At 51.3% G+C, this 19,392-nt stretch overlaps 1 protein-coding gene across 8 annotated transcripts in view; it reads left to right on the plus strand.

Moving 5' to 3' along the window:
- The window catches only part of LOC148638696 (rho GTPase-activating protein 23-like), a 97,061-nt gene that overhangs the window by 48,550 nt on the left and 29,119 nt on the right, over window positions 1-19,392 (plus strand). For 4 of the 8 annotated variants that reach the window (XM_088623008.1, XM_088623010.1, XM_088623011.1 and 1 more), the window contains exons 2-6: window positions 9,732-9,914; window positions 13,128-13,152; window positions 13,621-13,713; window positions 15,474-15,552; window positions 17,640-17,700. In XM_088623008.1, coding sequence (XP_088479134.1) covers window positions 9,732-9,914; window positions 13,128-13,152; window positions 13,621-13,713; window positions 15,474-15,552; window positions 17,640-17,700 — 441 coding nt within the window. Of the gene's footprint in view, window positions 1-2,213; window positions 3,808-9,731; window positions 9,915-13,127; window positions 13,153-13,620; window positions 13,714-15,473; window positions 15,553-17,639; window positions 17,701-17,821; window positions 18,457-19,392 lie in introns of those variants that run through there. The other 4 variants (XR_015930983.1, XM_088623006.1, XM_088623007.1 and 1 more) reach the window with 3 other exon arrangements.

Consider the following 19,392-nt stretch of genomic DNA (forward strand, 5'->3'; position numbering starts at 1 on the left):
CTCCGGCGTCACTCAACGGGGACCCAGCCACTTGAGGCAAAGGGAAATCGCCTGTTTGTTTTAACAGGGTGTGAGGGGGTTCTTGATGGGTTCTTCACGGTCCCCGGGCCTGTGGGGGTCCCCGTTTCTGCGGTCCTGCAGGTTGGGGCGAGGCACGTCCTCACCCCCCCCGTGCGAACTGTAACTCGAGCTTCTCCCTCCCTCGGCCACTTTAAATCCATCGCCTTTTGTTTGCCTTTCTTTTTTTTCCCCTGTAAACAGCCGTAATGTCATGACGGAGAGAAAGAGAGCCTTTTGTTCCTGCCTGTAGGATGGTACTGTTGGCGGGAGGAGAGAACTGTTGAGCATTTCTTTCGTGGTCACTTTCTCGTCTCTCCCCAGCCACCCGCACACCAAACTTGCCTTTCTGAAACCTGGGCCAACCCCGTGCTCTCTTCCCTTCTGGTTCCTGGGGCATCTCTTGCCCTCCTTGTCTCCTCCTCTGACTGGAGGAATTTGCACAGCCCTGTAATCTCACTCTGATCCTTCCCAGGGTGGTCCGTTTCTTTGGGGGGGGGGGGGGGGTAAGCGCAATCGTTCTCTCCCTCCTGAGGTTTTCGTTCAGTGCTGATGCCGCCTTTGTGAACCCGCGCCATCACTGACATGGTTCGGGTGCAGCTAGGCACCTCAAACGCATATCAAGACCTGTATCGGGCTGCATGGGTGGACAACAATGGCAATGTAAATGTAATGGCAATGCCAGTGTAAATCCAGGTTCTGTACTGGGGTACTGATTTCATGAAGTCTTAAGATCACTTTATTGGCCGTTCACAATCTCTTGCATTAGGAATTTGTCTTTTTTCGCAGACCCCAGTCTGCTCTCCATGAGACACACAGACATGGAGAGAAGCTTGGGGTCAGAGCGCAGGGTCAGCCATTTATACGGCGCCCCTGGAGCAGCTGGGGTGAAGGGCCTTGCTCAGGGACCCAACGGAGTAGGATTCCTCTGCCGGCCGTGGGATTTGAACCGGCAACATTCCAGCCACAGGCGCAGATCCTTAGCCACAGAGCCACTATCGTTAGGAGATTGAGAATGACATCAGCCCCAAACAACAAAGTTATAGAATTATTTTCCCATCCCTCCGCTGGCCAGTGCCTGTCTCCTGTGGGGTATTAGAGAAGCTGGGGTGTTTTTAAGAACTGGTTGGGTGTTTTATGAGTGCCTTATTTTGCCCTCAAACGTTCTTAAAGCCCGTAAGCTGTAGGGCTGGACAAAAAAACCCAGTAGGTCAGAGAGCAGACTCCAGGCACGGATCCATTGATACCAATTCCATTACTCTCATGAAGAGGTCCCCCAAGGATCCTGTTTGCTATAGAAACTGTGCTTCCATGCACAACACAGGGCTGTAATCTGATGCCAGACTTCCTTTAAAGCCCAGAGTACATCTGTCCTACGCAAGTTACCCAGGAAGGCCTTTTGGCAGCTATACAGGAGAACTCCCTTTATTTTCTTCAGTTGCTTTTCTGTTGACGACATTACAAGGCTGGTCTAGAAAATGAGGTCTTAGCCACAGATTGCAAGTCCTTTGTGGTGGAATAATTTGAATTTAAATAAAGTTTATATATATAGAGAGAGTGCCTCCCCTCATTCTCAAGTCCAGCGTGCGCGTGTCTCTCTCAATGTGCACGTACTGTACATGTTTGTACATGCTACCCTTCCCAGACAACGAGTGAAAACCTGTTTTTCCTCATTGAGGTAATAGACCTTGCATTAAAAATTTTATATAATAAAAATTTCATATAAAAATATTTTGTGGTTATTGGTATCCTAGACTCATTTTTTTAAATAGTGTATGCATGTTGTGTTAATTGTCCACGTTTGCTGTCCCCTTCCTGTCTGTGGAAATACTCCTGAATGTGTGTTTTTCTTTTGGTGGGTTCACATGTTTATTTAAAGTTTCGGTGATTTTCGGGGGGAAGCCATCGTCTTGCACTGGAGTGAGAACTCAGAGTTGGGAGCAGTGTGTTTGTTAAAAGAGCAGACCCTCGTGAAAGCTGAGGTTTTCTGTCTCCCTCCCCATTCCCACCCACCCACTGCCCAGTCAGACGTGGTGAGAACAGCACCGCAGTGTGACTCCCATTAAAGTCAGCTGCTGAGGGTGGGGTCAAGGGTCACTCCAGGGTGGGGCAGGGGTTCCTGGGATCGGAGTGCTAGCCTATAGCAGCTGCTGGATCCTGGATGTGGTGTGGAACGAGCGGAGCTGGCGGAGCTGGGAGGTGTCTGTTCCGATCCTCTCTCTCTCTCTCTCTCCCTCCCTCACTCTGTCTCATTCCGCTCCCTGTGTGTCCGCGCAGAGTCTGTGCTCCCGGCTGCCGCCGCCGCTGACTTCTCTGTCTATCCCGGTCTTTCCGTCTGGCTTCCACCCTGCCTGTGAGCGGCTGTGTTTGGGGTGGAGGGGGAACGTCGCTGCGCTGCTGGAGGATAGAACAGGAGACCCGGAGAGAAAGAGAGAGAGAGGGGGAGAAGAGGAAAAGAAAGCAGAGGAAGCAAAGAGGAGAAAAAAAGAGTCTGAGCGTTTTCTTTTCTTCGATTTGAAACCTGACCCTGTTTTTTGAAGTGGCACTTGTCCCCCGCTCTCCATCCCCTCTGCCTCTCTGCGGTAGCGCGCACACACGCTCACGCGCGCGCGCACACAGGTGTCAAGGAAACTGGGATTCTGCTTTTGCCCTCCCAGGCGCTTTCCCGATCTGCGCTCCGCTCTTCCTCTTCCACAGCCGAGGCTGCGGACCGAGGCGATGCCCGCGAGCCGGCTGTGGTGGGCGAAGGGCAAGTGAGGAGGAGGGGGTGACTGAGAGAGGGGGCAGCAGCAGCAGCTAAGTGTCCCTCTGCCGGCAGGCTGGACTGGGCTGGACTGGGGGAGCGTGTGCCAACGGGATGGGAGTTTTAGAGCAAGTTTCGGACAGACAAGTGTCGCCGAAACCCCAAAGCCGAGCCCTGGTGTGAGAACTACTGGTGAGCTTGGCAGAGGAAAATAAATACCGGCGGATCATGGAAAGAAGAAAAGGAAGACCCCAAAAAGATGTACCTGTTTCTGTCTGCGATTCCTTTCCTCGGTCGCTGTTAATCAGTGTTAGTATGGTTCCAGGGCATTTAGATGGTTCTCCAGTCACCCCGTGGGCAGCCAGCCTCACTGCCAGCGTGAGCGCTTCTGAATTTTAATTGCCTGTGACACAACAAACAGTGACAAGCCAAGGTCCTTGGCCTGCAGGCAAACCTCTGGATCTCTTGGAGCTGTGCGCGGAACTTCTGGGAATTATAGGAGACCGTTTTCTTCTCCGGGACGGTTCCCGCCAGAGGGGAGGCATCCCGGATTCTTATCGCGCTGCGCCGCTGTTCGCAGGAACAGGAATCTGACTCGGTCCCGGCAGAGCGGCTCTGGGGAAAGGATGGTCCGGGGACCTCGGGCTTGTTCTCTGTGGTGACCGAGCTTTCTGGAGCCGTTCCTTTTCGGGGTTCCCCTTGCCTGTCTGGATCTCGGTGTCGGGGGGCGGGGCAGCATGTCGGCGGCAGGGCAGTCAGCGGTAGTGGGGGAACGGCCGCGCGTGGTCCCGGTGCCCCCCTCCCCGCCAGCAGGGGGCGCCCCTGTGTGGCGGTTCGAGAGCCCGGTGGGGGTGGACTGCAGCGCCCCCGAGCCGCGCTGCATCTGGCTGGCCGTGCTGCGCCGCGTGGCGGAGGCCGGACACGCCAAGCCCGCGCCGGGGCTGGTTCGCCGAGCCGCGGTCAAGGGTCCAAGAGCCCCGAGGAAGGAGCAGCCCCAAGACATCAGGGTAAGGCTCTCCCCGGAACGGAGCTCAGGGTCACCCGAGTGTCTCAGGGGTTCTGTCTTGAGTGCATTTCGGTACCCTGCTTATGTTCTGGGATTTAATTAGCTTTATCAGTCGGCGGTAGTCGCGGGTGGCCTCGATGCCCACCTCCCTGCTAGCAGGGGGCACCACTGTGTGGCGGTTCGAGAGCCCGGTGGGGGTGGACTGGGTTTCTGAGAGAGGTGGCTACTACAAATGTCAAAAAAAAACTGTGAGCAAGAGAAAGAGTGCCGCACAGTGCTCTGAAGCCTGTTAGTACAGTGTTGTATGATCGCTCCTACAAGATGATATCAGATCATAGTACTGTATGTATGTGATGAAAAGGAAAGTCGCATTTTGTCACTGCTGGCTTAATATGGGAAGAATGTGTCTTACAAGTGGGTTTTTTTGCAACCGGTTTAAGGAAGTTGATTGTTTAGGTGAGTCATCTGAGTGGTGCACAGAGTTATGCATGCAGCTGGGACTCTCCCTTTGTCTTTAGCCGGTTACAACACTGACAACAGGTGCACTTTGTCATGTAGCGCTAAACACTCAGCATCAAACTGAATATCCTGTCCGCCTCCCATTGATGTGTCCCGATGAAGGTGGTGGCACAGGAATAATTGTCTAATATGAAAAACAAAAGGAAACTTTGCTTATTTGAGTTCCTGGTCCAACCATTTGGGCTGTCATTTTGGACACTGTGTCCTGTGATTTCACTGCGATTTCTGAAATGAAGACAAAAGATAAATTTGCATGATTCATAAAGTAACGCTTGCAGCTTTTCCTGGACCCATACTGCTCTCATGGCTGGATTTTCAGTGTGGGCATATTGCCCTGTGGGAGGGGTTAGTAGTGTGCCCATGGTTTGGCCATGGTGGAAGAATACAGGAGACTTCAGCTGAACGCTCCTTGCGGGAGAGAGACATGGGTCGGTGAAGAAGCCTGCGGCCGTGATGTACTTGCGAGTGGGAGAGGGGGTAGGTGTGTAGTATCTTGAGCATTTCTCACTTGGGCTGTCACAGCTGGGTGCGTTTGCTCGCAGGGGCTGCTGAAATGCCTGAGTGGGGTATGGAGGGGGGATCCCTTGTTGTCGAGGTTCTGGCAGTGGCGCGTGGAGGGCAGCCTCGGGGTCAGACAGTTTCTGGCTGTGTAACAGGCCTCGCTACTCCTCCAGCAGGCCACGGTACCCCTCCAGCAGGCCACGGTACCCCTCCAGTAGACTGAGGTACCCCTCCAGCAGGCCATGGAACCCCTCCAGTAAACTGAGGTACCCCTCAAGCAGGCCTTGGTACCCTGAGGTACCCCTCCAGCAGGCCACGGTACCCCTCCAGCAGGCCACCGGTACCCCTCCAGTAGACTGAGGTACCCCTCCAACAGACTGAGGTACCCCTCCAGCAGGCCACAGTACCCCTCCAACAGACTGAGGTACCCCTCCAGCAGGCCGCAGTACCTTGAGGTACCCCTCCAGCAGGCTGTAGTTTAATCACTGGGCGTTCCTGCTGGTATTGTTGTTTGGTTTCGAGCAAACCCGTACCATGCCAGTCATTTCACGCTCCCTTAGTGAACATTGTTCAACGGATTGAAAACCTCTCGTGTCGTTTGGAAGCCGCGAAGGGTGTAAAATGGTGTGACACCTGTTTTCACATTTCTGCTCTCGAACTAACGGTAGAAATTCCTCACATGCACATGACACATGCATGGGGTAATAGCCCTGTTTATGCTAATATTTTAACAGGATAACAAAAGACAGACAGGCAGATGCGTTGTGTTGCCAAAGGCGCAATGTCAGGGTTAGGAAAGCCCGGCGAGGTGCAGGAATTCCAGGCATTGGTTGTTTTTCTTGCATGTGGGGCTGCTATAAAGCAGCCAGGGACTCGTTCCAGGTGTCAGACCCTGACCTTTCACGGGAAGATCTTTTAATTAAAGTGGGGCGAGAAGAATGTGAACAGTCAGCTGCCTGTCAGCTCCGAGCGGGCGGCCGGCTCGTGTCCCTGCAGAGCTGGGGAGAGCCTGCTAGCCGGCCTGTTGATTAGAGAATGATCACAAACGCACAGCAGCTCTGGTACCTGAGTACAGCAAACCCATGGACTTCAGTCTTGTTTTCCGACATTTATGCAGCAGTCAGCCTCGATTGTTTCATTTTGCCTTAATTCTTTCATTTTATCCAGGCTTATTACTCTCCTCCACTCACAACACATTTGTGTGAGACCATTCTGTAGTTTGGAACTGGTTCAGGCTCTGCATACCATTGCTAACTTTTGATGACTACTACAGGAAATCATGCGTGTACTGTACAGGTGCATAATAAGGAATCATAGTCCTTTAAGTGCTTTTAACTCCAGCAATCCTGACATGATTCATTCACTGATGCCCATAAATATGTCGCCTGGGTGATGAAATACCTGTGCCTGTCGCTCTTCGCTCTGCGTGGCCAGTGGGTTTTGCTTTTATTTTTTGATAAGATGCTTTGAATTTGAGCTCTTCTTTAAGGTCGTCTGCAGCGTAGCGCCACGGCGTGCACGCGTGGTCAGGGGCGTCAAACGAGCTTAGACGGCACAGCCGGCGCGCTCCCACGGTGGGGCTGAGCCCAGTTGCTTCATGCTGGATTAAGGGCACGGCTGCAGTCTGAGCAAGGAGTAATTGAAGGGCTCGCAGTGCCGGGAGGGGTTGTGGTTGAAACTGTCGTGTTGGAGCTTGTCTGAGAATTGGCCTCGCTGCTCCTGCTCCGACAGCATTGCATTCAGTTCACGTCTCCTCCCCCCCTCCTCTGGCAACGCTTCATGTGTCTCAACCTGTCCAGGCTGAAGCCCGTCTCGGAGAAAAGCAGCGCTGTCTCTCCCTCTCTCTCCCTTCTGCGCCCTTTCGCAATCACACAGGCTCTCTTTTCCTCTTCTTTGGCTCTGGCTCTGCAAGCGCTGTTGGAGGTGAGAAACTCCAGGGGTGCCTTCTGCCTAGGAGCTGTGGGATTCTGGGAGGGGGCGCTCTGTGTTGTCGACAGGGCAGTGACGCCCAGTATGGAGTCAAGGGATTACGGCCCAGATAAGAAGGACAGAGGGGCTGGGAGAGGGAGCCTGTGCTGTCTAGCAGCGGGGAGCAGAGGCATGGGATGATGGGAATGTGGTAAATGTGGCTGCTTGCTGAGAGATGGAAAGGGAGGGGACATGGTTAGGGAATGTGTTTTTAGAAACTGGTGCTGACCAGGGACTTGGAGGGAGGCATGGTGCTCACAGTGTTCATAGCTCTGGGGCGGGAGAAATGTGGCCGCAGCAGTTCAGCCGAGGAAATAAGACTCCCGATGTGCAGCACAGCCTTTCCAGGTTTTCCTGTGTTGCAGGGTTTTGTATTTACGCCAATGACAGGTGCTGATTAATTTCATACTCCTTGCTTTATGTTGGCAACATTTGCATAAACATCCCACTAATCCAGTCCAGTATTGAAAGTGGAGCCGGAGCCTAATCCGGCATGCAACTGGCACAAGGCAGGATTATTGGCATAAGCAAGAATGCAAAAAATCTGAAACACACCTGTGTACGTATGTCTTATTCTGTTTCATCGGTACGGTTTTTACACGATGCTCTTCCCCTAAACCTGAAATGGATCCAGCTCCTGAGCGGCAGAACTTGTATTTGTATCCGTGGGCCTGGATGGAGAGGGGAGGAGAGTCTGGGACAGCGACACTGGGAGTGTGGAGTGAGCCGTCAGCCTTGTCCTGTGCTGAAGAGACCTCTCCCTCACTATTTTTAGAGGAACGGTATTCTCTGAATGGCTAGTGACCCCCCCCCCTGCCCCCCCCCCGCTCCGCTCTTCCTGACTCAAGGCTGCCACTTCCTGTTGTTGCGCTGACGGGGCTGCGAGGTCAGCACAGTGCTCCGACGTGCCGGCAGGAAGTGAGGAGATGGCAGGATGGGGCTTCTTTTCAGCCATTGGCAGAGGCTGGCAGCTGCATGTCCCTGGTGAGACCTCCCCTAGCCGGAGCTGGGGTGCACTTGAAACCACCCCCCCCCCGCCCCCCGCTGATGGGAATGAGGCGTACACCGGTTCCTGGCAGGTTGCAAACCCACTGCAAAAAAAAAAAATCCCCCCCACACCCTCAGTGTTTTTCTAGGTGCTCAGTGGGCCCAGCGCCAGGATGAGTCCAGAGCTGGCTATTCCAACCAGAGGAAAGGGTCAAGGTTTTTTCCATGCAGAGGATGTGTGCAAGAGATGGCCTTCGTCAGGGCTTTAAAGAAATGGCTTGAGGCGAACAGGCTGTGCCGACTCTGGGCGCTTCAGGCGTGTTTGAGTTTCCTGCGTGTGCTGGGCGAGCTGGGGCTCAGGGGTGCCCAGGCTGTGGTGGGGCGAAGCAGATGTGCGATTGCTTGTGCGCTCGCACGTCTGCTGTGTGCAGCTCCTGTTTGCTGTTCACGTCTGTGCTTCCGAGACTTCACGCGTGCAAGAAAGAAATCTTGGTAGGCGCTGCTGCTGTCTCGCCACCTGGTTTTCCCTTGCAGCTGTAATTGTACAGGCTGCAGAATCTGCAAGTCTCCGGTGTTAGCGGGGATATTATAACCCCACGCATTCCGTTTGCCCAGCCTCTAGAGCTCAGAAGACATTCTTATCATGAGTCTGAAGAAAGAGGGCCAGAGAAATCAGTTTTTGGGGGCTGTATTTTAAAAAGCTTTTGAGTTTTGAGAGGGTTTTGAGCTCAAAGTCCAGTTAGACACAAGCTGCCAGGATCACATGAAAGTTTGCAGGGCATTCATTACTCTCTGGAACTGTTCCATTTCCAGATTCTAGCCTCCTCTGTGGCTGGGGTGCTGTCCACACTTCAGTTTAAAAGTCCAAAGTCAATGATATCACCCCCTCTGGGCTCTTACTTTGACTCCTACATCTTTTCATGACCCGCTGTTTTGTTCAAGCTATAAGAATTTCTCGTTTTACTTTCGTCTTCAGTTGTTTTTTTTTTGTCCCCTTCTGCCTTGAAAGATCCTCAGCCGAGATTCCTTACAAGTCAGGATGTGTGTCGGGACGTGACTCGGAGATGCGTGCCAGCGCTGACAAGCCAAACAGGCTGGTTCTGCTGGAATCTCTGAGCCAGTACCAGTCAGACCAGGATGTGTAAAAGAATGCACAAGTTTGCGCTGTACAAAATAGGCTCTTCTGTGAGCGGACAATGTAGGAGATGTATTAAGCATATTTGGCAATATGAACCTGACTTATTTCAGAATGCATCCTGTTATTCTCCAAAAATTCAAGGCGATATTCCAGCACGGCTCGAATGATACAAACTACTGTTTGCAAATTCTAAAACAAGTGCGGAAAATTCCCAAGGCCATCACACAGCAGCCTGCAACAGGTCTGCTTAGATGCCTCCTCATAAATCAAATCTGGCTTTTGAATTGGAAGAGGGAGAATCTACCTTCTGCCTTTTTTTGCTCAGAATTTTTTTTGTCCCATTTTATGAATGTTTGGTTATTTTAATCAGCACAGAAATACCATCCAGAGGGTACTAGAGGGAACAACGTTTAAGTGGATTTGGATTTCTTGTGCCCAGAGGTGTGTGGGAGGACAGAACAAGCTGCCCAGCCGTTTCGTTGAAACCTGTACTCTTTCTCCAAACTGCTGGACATGCAACTAAACGAGCCAGATGGGTAGAATGGCCCCCTCTCATGTTTGACTGATCTTCTGCTCACACGGCGCTGTGGCCTTATACCACACGACTGGCATCTGTAGTGTGACGCAAGCATGTCTTCAGATTAGAGTATGCATGTTGTTTCCTCTGGAGAGCTACCCCCTGCTGTTCAGGTGTGCAGGTGTATATGCACCTGGTGAAATCGTACCTGGGACCTGCAGGCCTTTTTCTAAAGTCTAATGGTGAAACTACAGCAGTGCTGACCTGGTGCTCTCTCTCTCTCTTTGTGTTGCAGGCGAAGGGGCGTAGAGATGGGATTTCGTCGCCCAATGAGAACGCGCAGCCGAAGTCGGGGGAGGGGCCGGCGTGGCAGGGCCCGCGTACGGTGGTACTGCACAAGAACTCCCAGGGGTTCGGGTTCACCCTGCGGCACTTCATCGTGTACCCCCCCGAGTCCGCTCTGCACACCAGCCTGAAGGTCAGTCCCCCCCTCACGCCGCACTGGATCTCCCCAAAAGCCTGGAATCGGAGAGGCAATCCTGCTGGGCTCCAGCCATGGTGCCTCTAGTGTGATCGGTTTCTCTTCAGGGCGATCAGACAGGCTCCCGATTTTCTGATGCTATGAATGCTAGGAGCTTTGGTCTGCCAGGTTTAGAAGTTGAAGTTAGGATAGAGATATTGCACACCAATGATAAACCTCCTGTTATCTCTCTACAAGCAAGGAGGCGCAGAACGTGAGCCCCTTGCACTGAGGTCTGGGGTGCTGTTCAGGTGCTGGAGGGCTGAGTGAGCTGAGCTTTTCAGACTGAGCTGAAGCCGCGGGATCCTCAAGCCCTGACTGGCCCGGCACATGTCGGCACGAGGCGGTTGCCATGCCGCCAGGCTCCCGCGCACGGCCGCCGGCACTGTTCTATCCCGCTGCAGCGGCCAGGAGGCCCTGTGCATTAGGAAGACACAGTACCGTCACTGCAGAGACTTCTGGGAAGGACGTCACAAGGTGGCGGATGGAGGTCATGTAGCGCCGGAGATGAGAGAGGCGTCACCTACCTGCTCTCGACAGCTGAGAATGGTCAGCATTACAGCTTGGGCCGAGTAATTATCTTGGCGCAGGAGAAATGAGCATGTTTGGAAGCGTGTAAGTTAAGAGAATGAAGTATCTTGTGCTCAGGTGTCCTAGTATTTCTGCGAATGGGTCTGTCTCAGAGTAGGGCACGCTGGTGGAGCAACAGTTGGGGAGGCTTTGAGTCAGAGGGTCAAGCAGCAGACAGTGAGCACTCTGGAAGGGTGCAGCTGAACTTGTTTTGGCTTCATCCTATACTGGACACAGACAAGCTCTGCTTTTGCAGATTTTATATTTTAACAGTGAGTGCAGCCTGGCTGTTTCCCTAGGAGGAAAACAAAAAATCTTTCACACAGAGGCCAGAGCAAGAGTCCGAGAGTGGTGAGGCAGATTGTGCCGGGCCCTGAGCTCCCCTGTGCCACAGGAGTGCCGGAGCACCCTGCCAGCTCGCTTTCTCTTCCCCTAAACCCTGCTATTGTCTCCCCCTGCAAGGAATGAGCGCTGTCAGCTCAGCTAAAGCCCGAGCAGTTCCTCTCAAAGTGCTCACTCAGCTCTCCCTGTGTCCCCCCAGCTCAATGCCCAGGCACTGGGACAGTTCTCCCGCGGTCAGCTGTCCTGCGTGATCCAGGCCAGCTGCACAGCGCCTCCTGGTGGCCCAGCTGCTCAGGGTGCCCCCCACCCCCGGGTCACTTGGCTAAACTGCACTGTGCTCTTAAGTCAGTCACTGCCTTCCCATTAACTTACTGTCATTGAAGCCATGCACTCTGTTGCTGCAGAGCTTTTACTGGGGAATACAAAAGCGCCTCTCTTACAATTGGAGCATTAAAGTCACTTTTCAAACCGATTCCACTCAGGTCTGCTTCATCTTTGCACAGTATATTTATTTTTTTTGCTGGCGTTTGCATGTGCAGTAAGTGGTGTTTTGGGAGGAAGAGGCTGTTCCCCAGAGATGTGCGTACCAGTGTGTGCTCTCTTGGCCCAGTGTTGATTGCTGACTGAAGCAGTAGTTCCCCAGATTTGGTCATCAGGGTGAAAACGGCACCTGACGCTGAGCTCATCGAGTCTGCCAGCGAGTCTGCTTAGCACTTGGGGCTGCCAGCCGATAGCGTTTCAAAAGGTGCTCGTTAAAACGCCAGTGGCCAGACAATTAACAATTCTGGGATGTTTTTGTTTTTAAAGCACCTCTTCGCAGCCTGCTATTTCAGTCCTAAATCGCCTCTATTTTTAAATGCTGGTTTCCTCTGCTTGGATTTACTGCGCTTCTCTGCCTTGTGGCAGTAAACCCACGGTAAATTTGCAAGGCAGTTTTGCAGGCTTCCCATGATTCCACTGGGCCTACTCCTTATTGTTCCGCCTAGTTCTGTCACAGAAGGCCTGCGCTCAGCTGCGCCCTCACCTGGCAGAGCTGAGTTATTGTGGCCGCTGCTGAGAGCTCTTCATCCCTCTCTCAGTGATGAGAAGCAAAACTCTGTCAGCATTTAAAGGGCAGACCAAGGCACATTTCTTGTCAGAATGCTTACAAAGTACAGAGGACCTAAAAGCCTGTGGAGACTCAGAGTAGCTGTTTTAATTAGTTGCACAGTATTGCTTCCGAAGCTGTGGATCTGGAGAGAGATCTGTCAGAGCTGACTAAGAGAGGATGGGTGTGGGGGGCAGTGCTTGTGTACGGACGTTGCGGAGAGACATCAGCTGCCGTTGCTGGCCTGTGTTTCCAGTTCGGTTCGCTGTAACTGCAGTGAGCTCGATACTGGTTTTGTCATGTTGGTCACCATCATGCAATTGGTTACAGCAGTTAAAAGGCATTTAAAAATGGGAGTGGTCTGCACGATGTCTCCCATTGTAGTTCTGTCCTACAGTGTCTGTCCTCGGGGTTTGACTTGGTTAGTGTTTGCCGGGATGACAGTTCCAACTTGCAAGCCTTGGCCCTCGTAGGAAGCCTGCTCCATGGCCACAGTCCATTCTTTCTCATGTTCTGCTTGGAGGATCGGTGTCAGCTGGAGAAAGACACGCCTTTTTTCAGAATACTTGAACTTGAACTTTATTGCCATGTGTAACCGGTACTGGTACAATGGAATTCTTACTTACAGAAAGTCTCTCGATTGTAAAACGAGTGTAAAAAACAAGACAAAGTGCAAACAGTGCATCAAGACAATATACAAACAAACAGTAGACAATGTGCAAGTAAACGTGTAGACAGTTTGAATGTAAACAATACAGACGCGTAAACAATGACTGGAGATGTGCAATAGATAAGAAATCATAAAGAGGTAGATGGTGATGGTGTAGGTGTGGTCCGAGGGGGATGGCTAAATGTGTTGCCAGTCTCACTGCTTGTGGATAGAAGCTATTGAAGAATCTAGTGGTAAGTGTCCGTATGCTCTTATATCTCTTGCCTGAGGGCAGTGGGGTGAAGAGCTCATGCCCGCTCTTAATGATCTAAATAAGATGTAGCACCATGACTCTGAATAAGCAAATCTGCAGCTAGAAAACCAGAGAGACAGTATACTGTCCCCAGGCAGTGCAACTTCTGCATCATCACTAAACTCGAAGAAGCTTTAACAGGCTGTAGTACTTCCTCACTCGGCCTTCTGCACTGTGGGCGCTTACATCTTTGTTTGTTTGTTTTTCTAGGATGAAGAGAATGGGAATGGGAAGGGTGAGTTTTTTTTATCTTCATCAGGATTAAAAAAAATGACGTCAGTGGTGTGTGTTGCGCTGTCCCTAATGCACCTGGACATCTGACCAACCTCACCCTTTCAGTGGACACCCACATCACAGCAAAAGTTGGGAAACAGCTCCACCTAGTGGACTTGCAAGCAGAGATCAGAGAGGCAGTAAAACAGTGGAGTGCCTGGGGTCAGACAGTGAAAATTCAGTAGATTTACACATAAGATTAGAAGTGTATGCTCCTTTGATGTACAAGAATTAGCTCAGGATTCAGGAGCAGTGTTTGACATAGCTCCTAGAAAGCTCCTAGAAAGTGCTGTCTCACAGTTTAACACTGTGCAAATGTTTATATGTTTTCTGTGGTATGACAGATGAATATAAATATAAAATTTATATATATTTGCATTGGGGGTTATCTTTCTGCTTGTATGTGCAACCCTACACGTGGTCTTCACAGGATATCAGAGGAGCCGCCTGGAGCCGATGGACACCATCTTTGTGAAGAATGTGAGAGAGAAGGGTCCCGCGCAGCAGGCTGGCCTCTGCACAGGTAGGGGTCAGTGGGGGCCACACGGGGCTCAGATCAGGAGGCTGCTTGAGAAACCAGACTGGATTCAAAACTGAGTTTATGAAAGAAGGGGTTTGGGAGAGAGGACCAGTCCATGCCGCTGATATCCCTTTGTGCATACATATAGCTATTTAATTCTCCCTTCCCAGCACTCCCAGCATTCACTGCTTCGCATCCCTCGCTCTACCTGCACAGCTGCCCCAGGGCTGTTTCTGACTGCCTCATCCTCATGGCCTGGGTATTACCCTGCAGCCAGCTGGGCTCACACCAGAGAGTGCCGTCTCACACCCCGTATACCAGAGAGTGCCGTCTCACACCCCATACACCAGAAAGTGCCGTCTCACACCCGGTGCCCCAGAGCACACCTTGCCTGTCCTGCGCTCGGCAGGAGCGCTGTGTGTGAGCGGCGCGCAGGGGCTGCAGTGCGGGGTGTCTCGGCACACCCCGAGACCGGCACACCAGTCTCGGGGTGTCTCGGGAGGGCCCTCCCTCCCGCCCTGCCGGCGTGAGCCGCTTCCTGTTGTGACTCGCAGGGTGAACTCGGCTAACCTGGGCGAACTCCTCCCGCACCGCGGCCCCAGCCATCTCCACACAGGCACGAGGAAGTCCCACAGCGCGGTTTATTATTTCATAGATTTTTCCTGAAAATATTTGCTTAAGAGGATATCCTACTTTGCTGGAATCTGTTTTTAATGAAGGGTCCCCCGAGGGCTGCGGACACACATGCGGCGATCTCGCAGACGCTGGGGGGTTTCCTTAAGCCTGACCCCAACACGCCCTCCTCCAAGATGAGGAAAACACTCTGGGCCTTAAAGCTACAGGCCAGGGCTCTCCTGGGCCCAGGCCAGCAGGGACTCTCTCTCGATTAGGTCGTTAGGGTTAGTAGTTTTTTGGGGGTATGTAGATAGCACCCCAGGTCTGGAAATCAGGGTTCCAACGCTATGAGGCAGCGCAACGCAAATGCGCCATTGTGGCGCCCGGTCTCTAAACACAGCTGTGTCTATTCAGAACTGATCGTAAAAGATCTGATATTGCCAGCAGCCATATCAGCCTGCAACTTACAGCTGGCAGCCCCACTGAAGCTCAGCAGGTGTGAGCCTGGCCAGTACCTGGATGGGAGATTCCTGGGAAAAACTAAGGTTGCTGCTGGAAGAGGTGTTAGTGGGGCCAGCAGGGGGCGCTCACCCTGCAGTCTTTGTGGGTCCTAATGCCCCAGTATAATGAAGGGGACACTATACTCTAAAAAGGCGCCGTCCTTCACGATTGAGACGTAAATCCCAGGTCCTGACTCTCTGTGGTTATTAAAAATCCCAGGGTGTTTCTGGAGAAGAGGAGGGGTGTTACCCCGGCCCTGGACAAATTTCCCCCTGGTCTTTACCAGTCATGGCCTCCTAACAATCCCCACCTGTAAATTGGCCTCATCACTCTGCTCTCCTCCGCACTGAGAGCTGGTGTGTAGTGAGTGTACTGGCGCACTATGGCTGCTGTTGCATCATCCAGGTGGGGCTTCACACTGGTGGCGGAGGAGGGAATCCCCATTACCTGTAAAGTACTTTGAGTGGAATTTCCAGAAAAGCACTATATAAGTGTAAGCATTTCTTATTTTTATTATTATTATTATTATTATTATTATTATTATTATTATTATTATTATTAAAACGCGACAGCAGTGCAAGCTGGAGTCCCATTGTGTCCTGATATCCAGTACCTGTGCTGCAAACCGGGGACTGTGTGTTTTCCAGGGGATCGGCTAGTGAAGGTGAATGGGGAGAGTATTTTGGGGAAGACCTACTCCCAGGTGATCGCGCTGATCCAGAACAGGTGAGTTCTGTGCTGCCTCTGAAAGCTGATCAAACCCCTCTTATCTCTCTACCCTGCCTTCTTTCTTTCCCTCTCTGTTCCTTTCTGATTCCTTCTCTTTTCACTCCCCTCCCGTCCGTCTGTCGTCCAGTCCATCAGGTTGAACTATTACCTCTTTATTTTTTGCTTTTTACGTTCTGTGCAGACAATGATCCAAACACCTGCTAGTGTAACGTGGAGCATTTTACAACCCAGAACCCGAAATTAGTTAAATAAACTGGGATGTGTGCTGTCGTGTTTCTGTTTCTGATTAAGCTCTGTCAAACAAAGCTTGGTTTCCTTCCCTGTGCTCTTTAGCAAGAACTGAGTAATGCATTGCTTTAAGTTTACAGTTGAGTGCAAACCAGGTCATCGTTCCAGACAAGTGTGCTTAGTCATTAGTGTTGAAGTCAAATACCGACACGGGTATGTCTGTGCTTATCATGTGAAGAGCTGTACATGCATGAGGCTGTTTGGTTTTATTAGGTGGGAGTCTGCTTATTCTGAGCTTACAGCATTCCTTTAAATTCCCCTTCAGAACTCCACCTTATCACTGGCAACACAAATGCAACTGAGTTTTGCAGTCTAAAGGCAGCACCTCAGTAGTTTCAGGACTACAGGGTTATCTTGGACTGTCACGCAAATACCTGCCGAACCGGATGTGTTTTAATGGGGTAGTGTTATTCCTAGGAAAGATGGCTGAAGTGCATTATGTGTAGCACATGGTCCTCTCTTTCCTAATTCTATGCGGTCATTCAATAAAAAATAAACAAAAGCACGGTCAGAAAATGGAGGTTAGAATAATCAAATATAATAATAATCAAATTTTAAAATGATAAACTCACAGTGAGTACCGAGTGTGACCTCTCAGGGTGTTTATTGCGCAATCCTGGCAGTGTTGATGCGTAGTTCTGCGCAGACCAGCCTCTAGGAAGACCACAGAGGGATGCTTCTCCACACTTCCTGCGCAGCTGCAGCCAGCTGGCAAAGTTTGGACAGCTGTGGTTGTCTCCTGTTGGCGACTTGATCCCACAGATGCTCTGCTGGACACAGGTCAGGAGAAAAAGCTGACCGCGGCAGTACTTTGACACTGTTCACTTGAAGTAATGCCATTGTAACCCCGGCATGGAGTGATCTTGCATTGTCCTGCTACAACATGGACACCTCCTAGCTGGCTGTCAGGAATGGAAAAGTAGTTGGCAGAAGGGCGTTGTCAATGTATCGCTGAGCAGTTGCCCTCGATCTAAGCCAGACAGGCGTTCCTGGAATTTCTTCTGCAGTAGCTACTACAGCCTGAAAATAATTGTGCTGATGGTATGACTGCCTCGGGCCACTGTGGTGACACTGCCTTCCAAGACATGGTCTGTCCCCACACAGAGCCAATTTCCTGGTTTCTGTGGACTTGTATGTTGGTGGATGAAGGAGAACTTCTCTCACAGACTGGATGCCTTGAATTATGCTGAGGACAAATCAGGCATGCAAATCAGGCATTCTTCCTTCCTGAAGCAGGCCTTGGTTGTACTGTACCTCTCTGATCCTCACATTCATTGAAACAATGTGTTTTTGAATACCAGTTTAAAGAGATTCCACCTAAACTGCTTTGGGGAAAACCCCTCTGCTCACGGTTTACAGTGTAAATGACATGATGTATTACAGTGTATGCCCGATGATCCACCAGTGTAAAACTTGGATTGCTTCGTTTGTGTACCAGAATAAATCTGCTGCTCTTAGCAGGCTGGGGGGGGAGTGTACAGGGTAGATTGGGGGCGAATTGTAGCCGCTACACAGTCCCATTTATGAAGTATACTTTACGTCCGCTTGTGTGTCTTTGCTTTGCTGAGCTTCCTCATTCCACACCTTCTCACACATCTGTGAAAACTGACGCCTCTTTTCACAGCGCTTACCGATGTTGACAAAAGACCCCTGGTGGGGGAGCAGCTACCCGTAACAGGTCTTGCAGTAAATAAGGAGTCAAACAGCAGGATGTTGCAGATGGTCAGAGATGCCCCATCGCCGTTCTCATCATTTAGCTGAACATCCTTGCTAATTTACCCTTCCCTTTTTTGCAGTGAGAGTGTGCTTGAGCTCTCCATCATGCCAAAAGATGAAGATGTCTTACAGCTGGTAAGTGTGAGTACAACCTTTCTGCCTTCCTACAGTCTACCTGCTCTTCCCATAAATCTGCAGAAGCAGCTCCTGACGCCCAGTTCCCCACACAGGCACACATCCTGACACACACTCCATTGCACAAAGGCACTAATAAGCACACAAACACGAAAACGTGAAGAACCCCAGCGCCTTGTCCCAGCTGAGGGTTTGCACACTTCAGGAGGTACGAATAAGACACACAGAGGTCACGGGCACTTGCACAGGCTAGTGCCCTGGCCAACAGTTTGCACACAGCAAAAACGCAGGCGCGCTTTAAAACCTTTAGGTTACTTTAAGTGCAGCCATTCGGCACATCTAAACAGGTATGCAAGGGTACAGATCTGGCACAGATTCCTAATCCCACCTCGTGGGCGCTTCTAAATCACAGGCCAGCCCTGAGACCCGCCTTCCTACCAGTCACCCTCCCCTCCTCACAGGCTGCATCAGTCACAGTCTCTGGCTGACATCACCCGTGCACAGCTCCCTCCCCTCCCTGCCTGCCAGGGGGCGGGGCACCCCCCGAGGGAGCTGGGCTGACGTCATCCTCAGCAGAGCCAGAGAGGGCTGGTGTGTATGTGAGTGTGAGAGAGAGGCAGTGCGAGGCGGTGTGGAGCATTGAGAGCTTATGGCCGGTGCCAGCAGGGACCTATACCTTTGGGATTATTATCTCAGCCATTACCTTTGTTTGTTCTCCTCGAGGAACACTGACTGTACACCTCTTTCTCAAGGGGAACCAAGGTAAACTCAACAGTGCTCTCCCGGAGCACGATGTTAGCAGCTGTGCTTTGTACTGGATGTTTCTGGGCGTCACTGGTGTGTCATTTATCTCTTTATTTCTTTATTTGTGAGTGAATTAGTTTGCCTTAAGCATCCCCAGAAGACTGTCCTGCTGAGTCTGTTGCTTTGTCTGCCGTTGGTCTCTCTCTGTTTTCCCCGTCTGTTTCTGCTGTTTTTATTGTGGGTAGGAGCAGTAGCAGTGCTTGTTAATGGGAGTGGTTTTCCTGCTCATGTTCGGTTCAGGGTGTTGCTGTGGGCGCATTCGGTGGAATTCTGCAGCAGGCCTGGTCGCACAGCGGCCAGGGGTGAGGGGCTGGAATGGCTTCACCTGTGCTGAAGGAGACACTGGCTGTTGGGAACCCTGTGGGCCAGCAGAGCCATTGAGGTGCTCAGGGCTAATAAATCTGCAGAGTCCCAGTCCTTCTGGTTTTCAGTCCCTCTGCACCTTGTGGGACAACAGTCCAGCAGGTTCCCTTGGTCTCCTTTGTGCTTGAGAAGCAGGGCCCTGCTGGAGACCCCCCACACTGCTGGGGGAATAGTGTCAGGAGTTATTATTAATAGTAATAATAATGTTATTCTTATTCCATTTGATTTGTATAGACCACTTTATCACGGTGAATCTCAGTGTGCTTCAAATAAAAGAAAAGGCTGAAGAAGAGAAGTCAAGGAACTTGCCAATAACGAATAAGGAAAGGGTTTGGACATTTAATTATAGTGGTGGAAGTTGATAGGGTTGCTGGAAGAAAAAGGGTTTAAAGGTCTCAGTTGAATCTGGTTGTCTGAAATGATCGGAGAGGCTATACCTCAAGTGAGGAGCAGAGACAGAGAAGCACGGTCACCCACGGCAAGCAGCTAGGTTCTGGGCACCTGAGGAAGATTCAACTGAGCTGATCTGAA

The sequence above is a fragment of the Lepisosteus platostomus genome, chromosome 28 (assembly GCF_059453375.1).
Source record: "Lepisosteus platostomus isolate fLepPlt1 chromosome 28, fLepPlt1.hap1, whole genome shotgun sequence".
NCBI classification, from domain to species: Eukaryota; Metazoa; Chordata; class Actinopteri; order Semionotiformes; family Lepisosteidae; genus Lepisosteus; species Lepisosteus platostomus.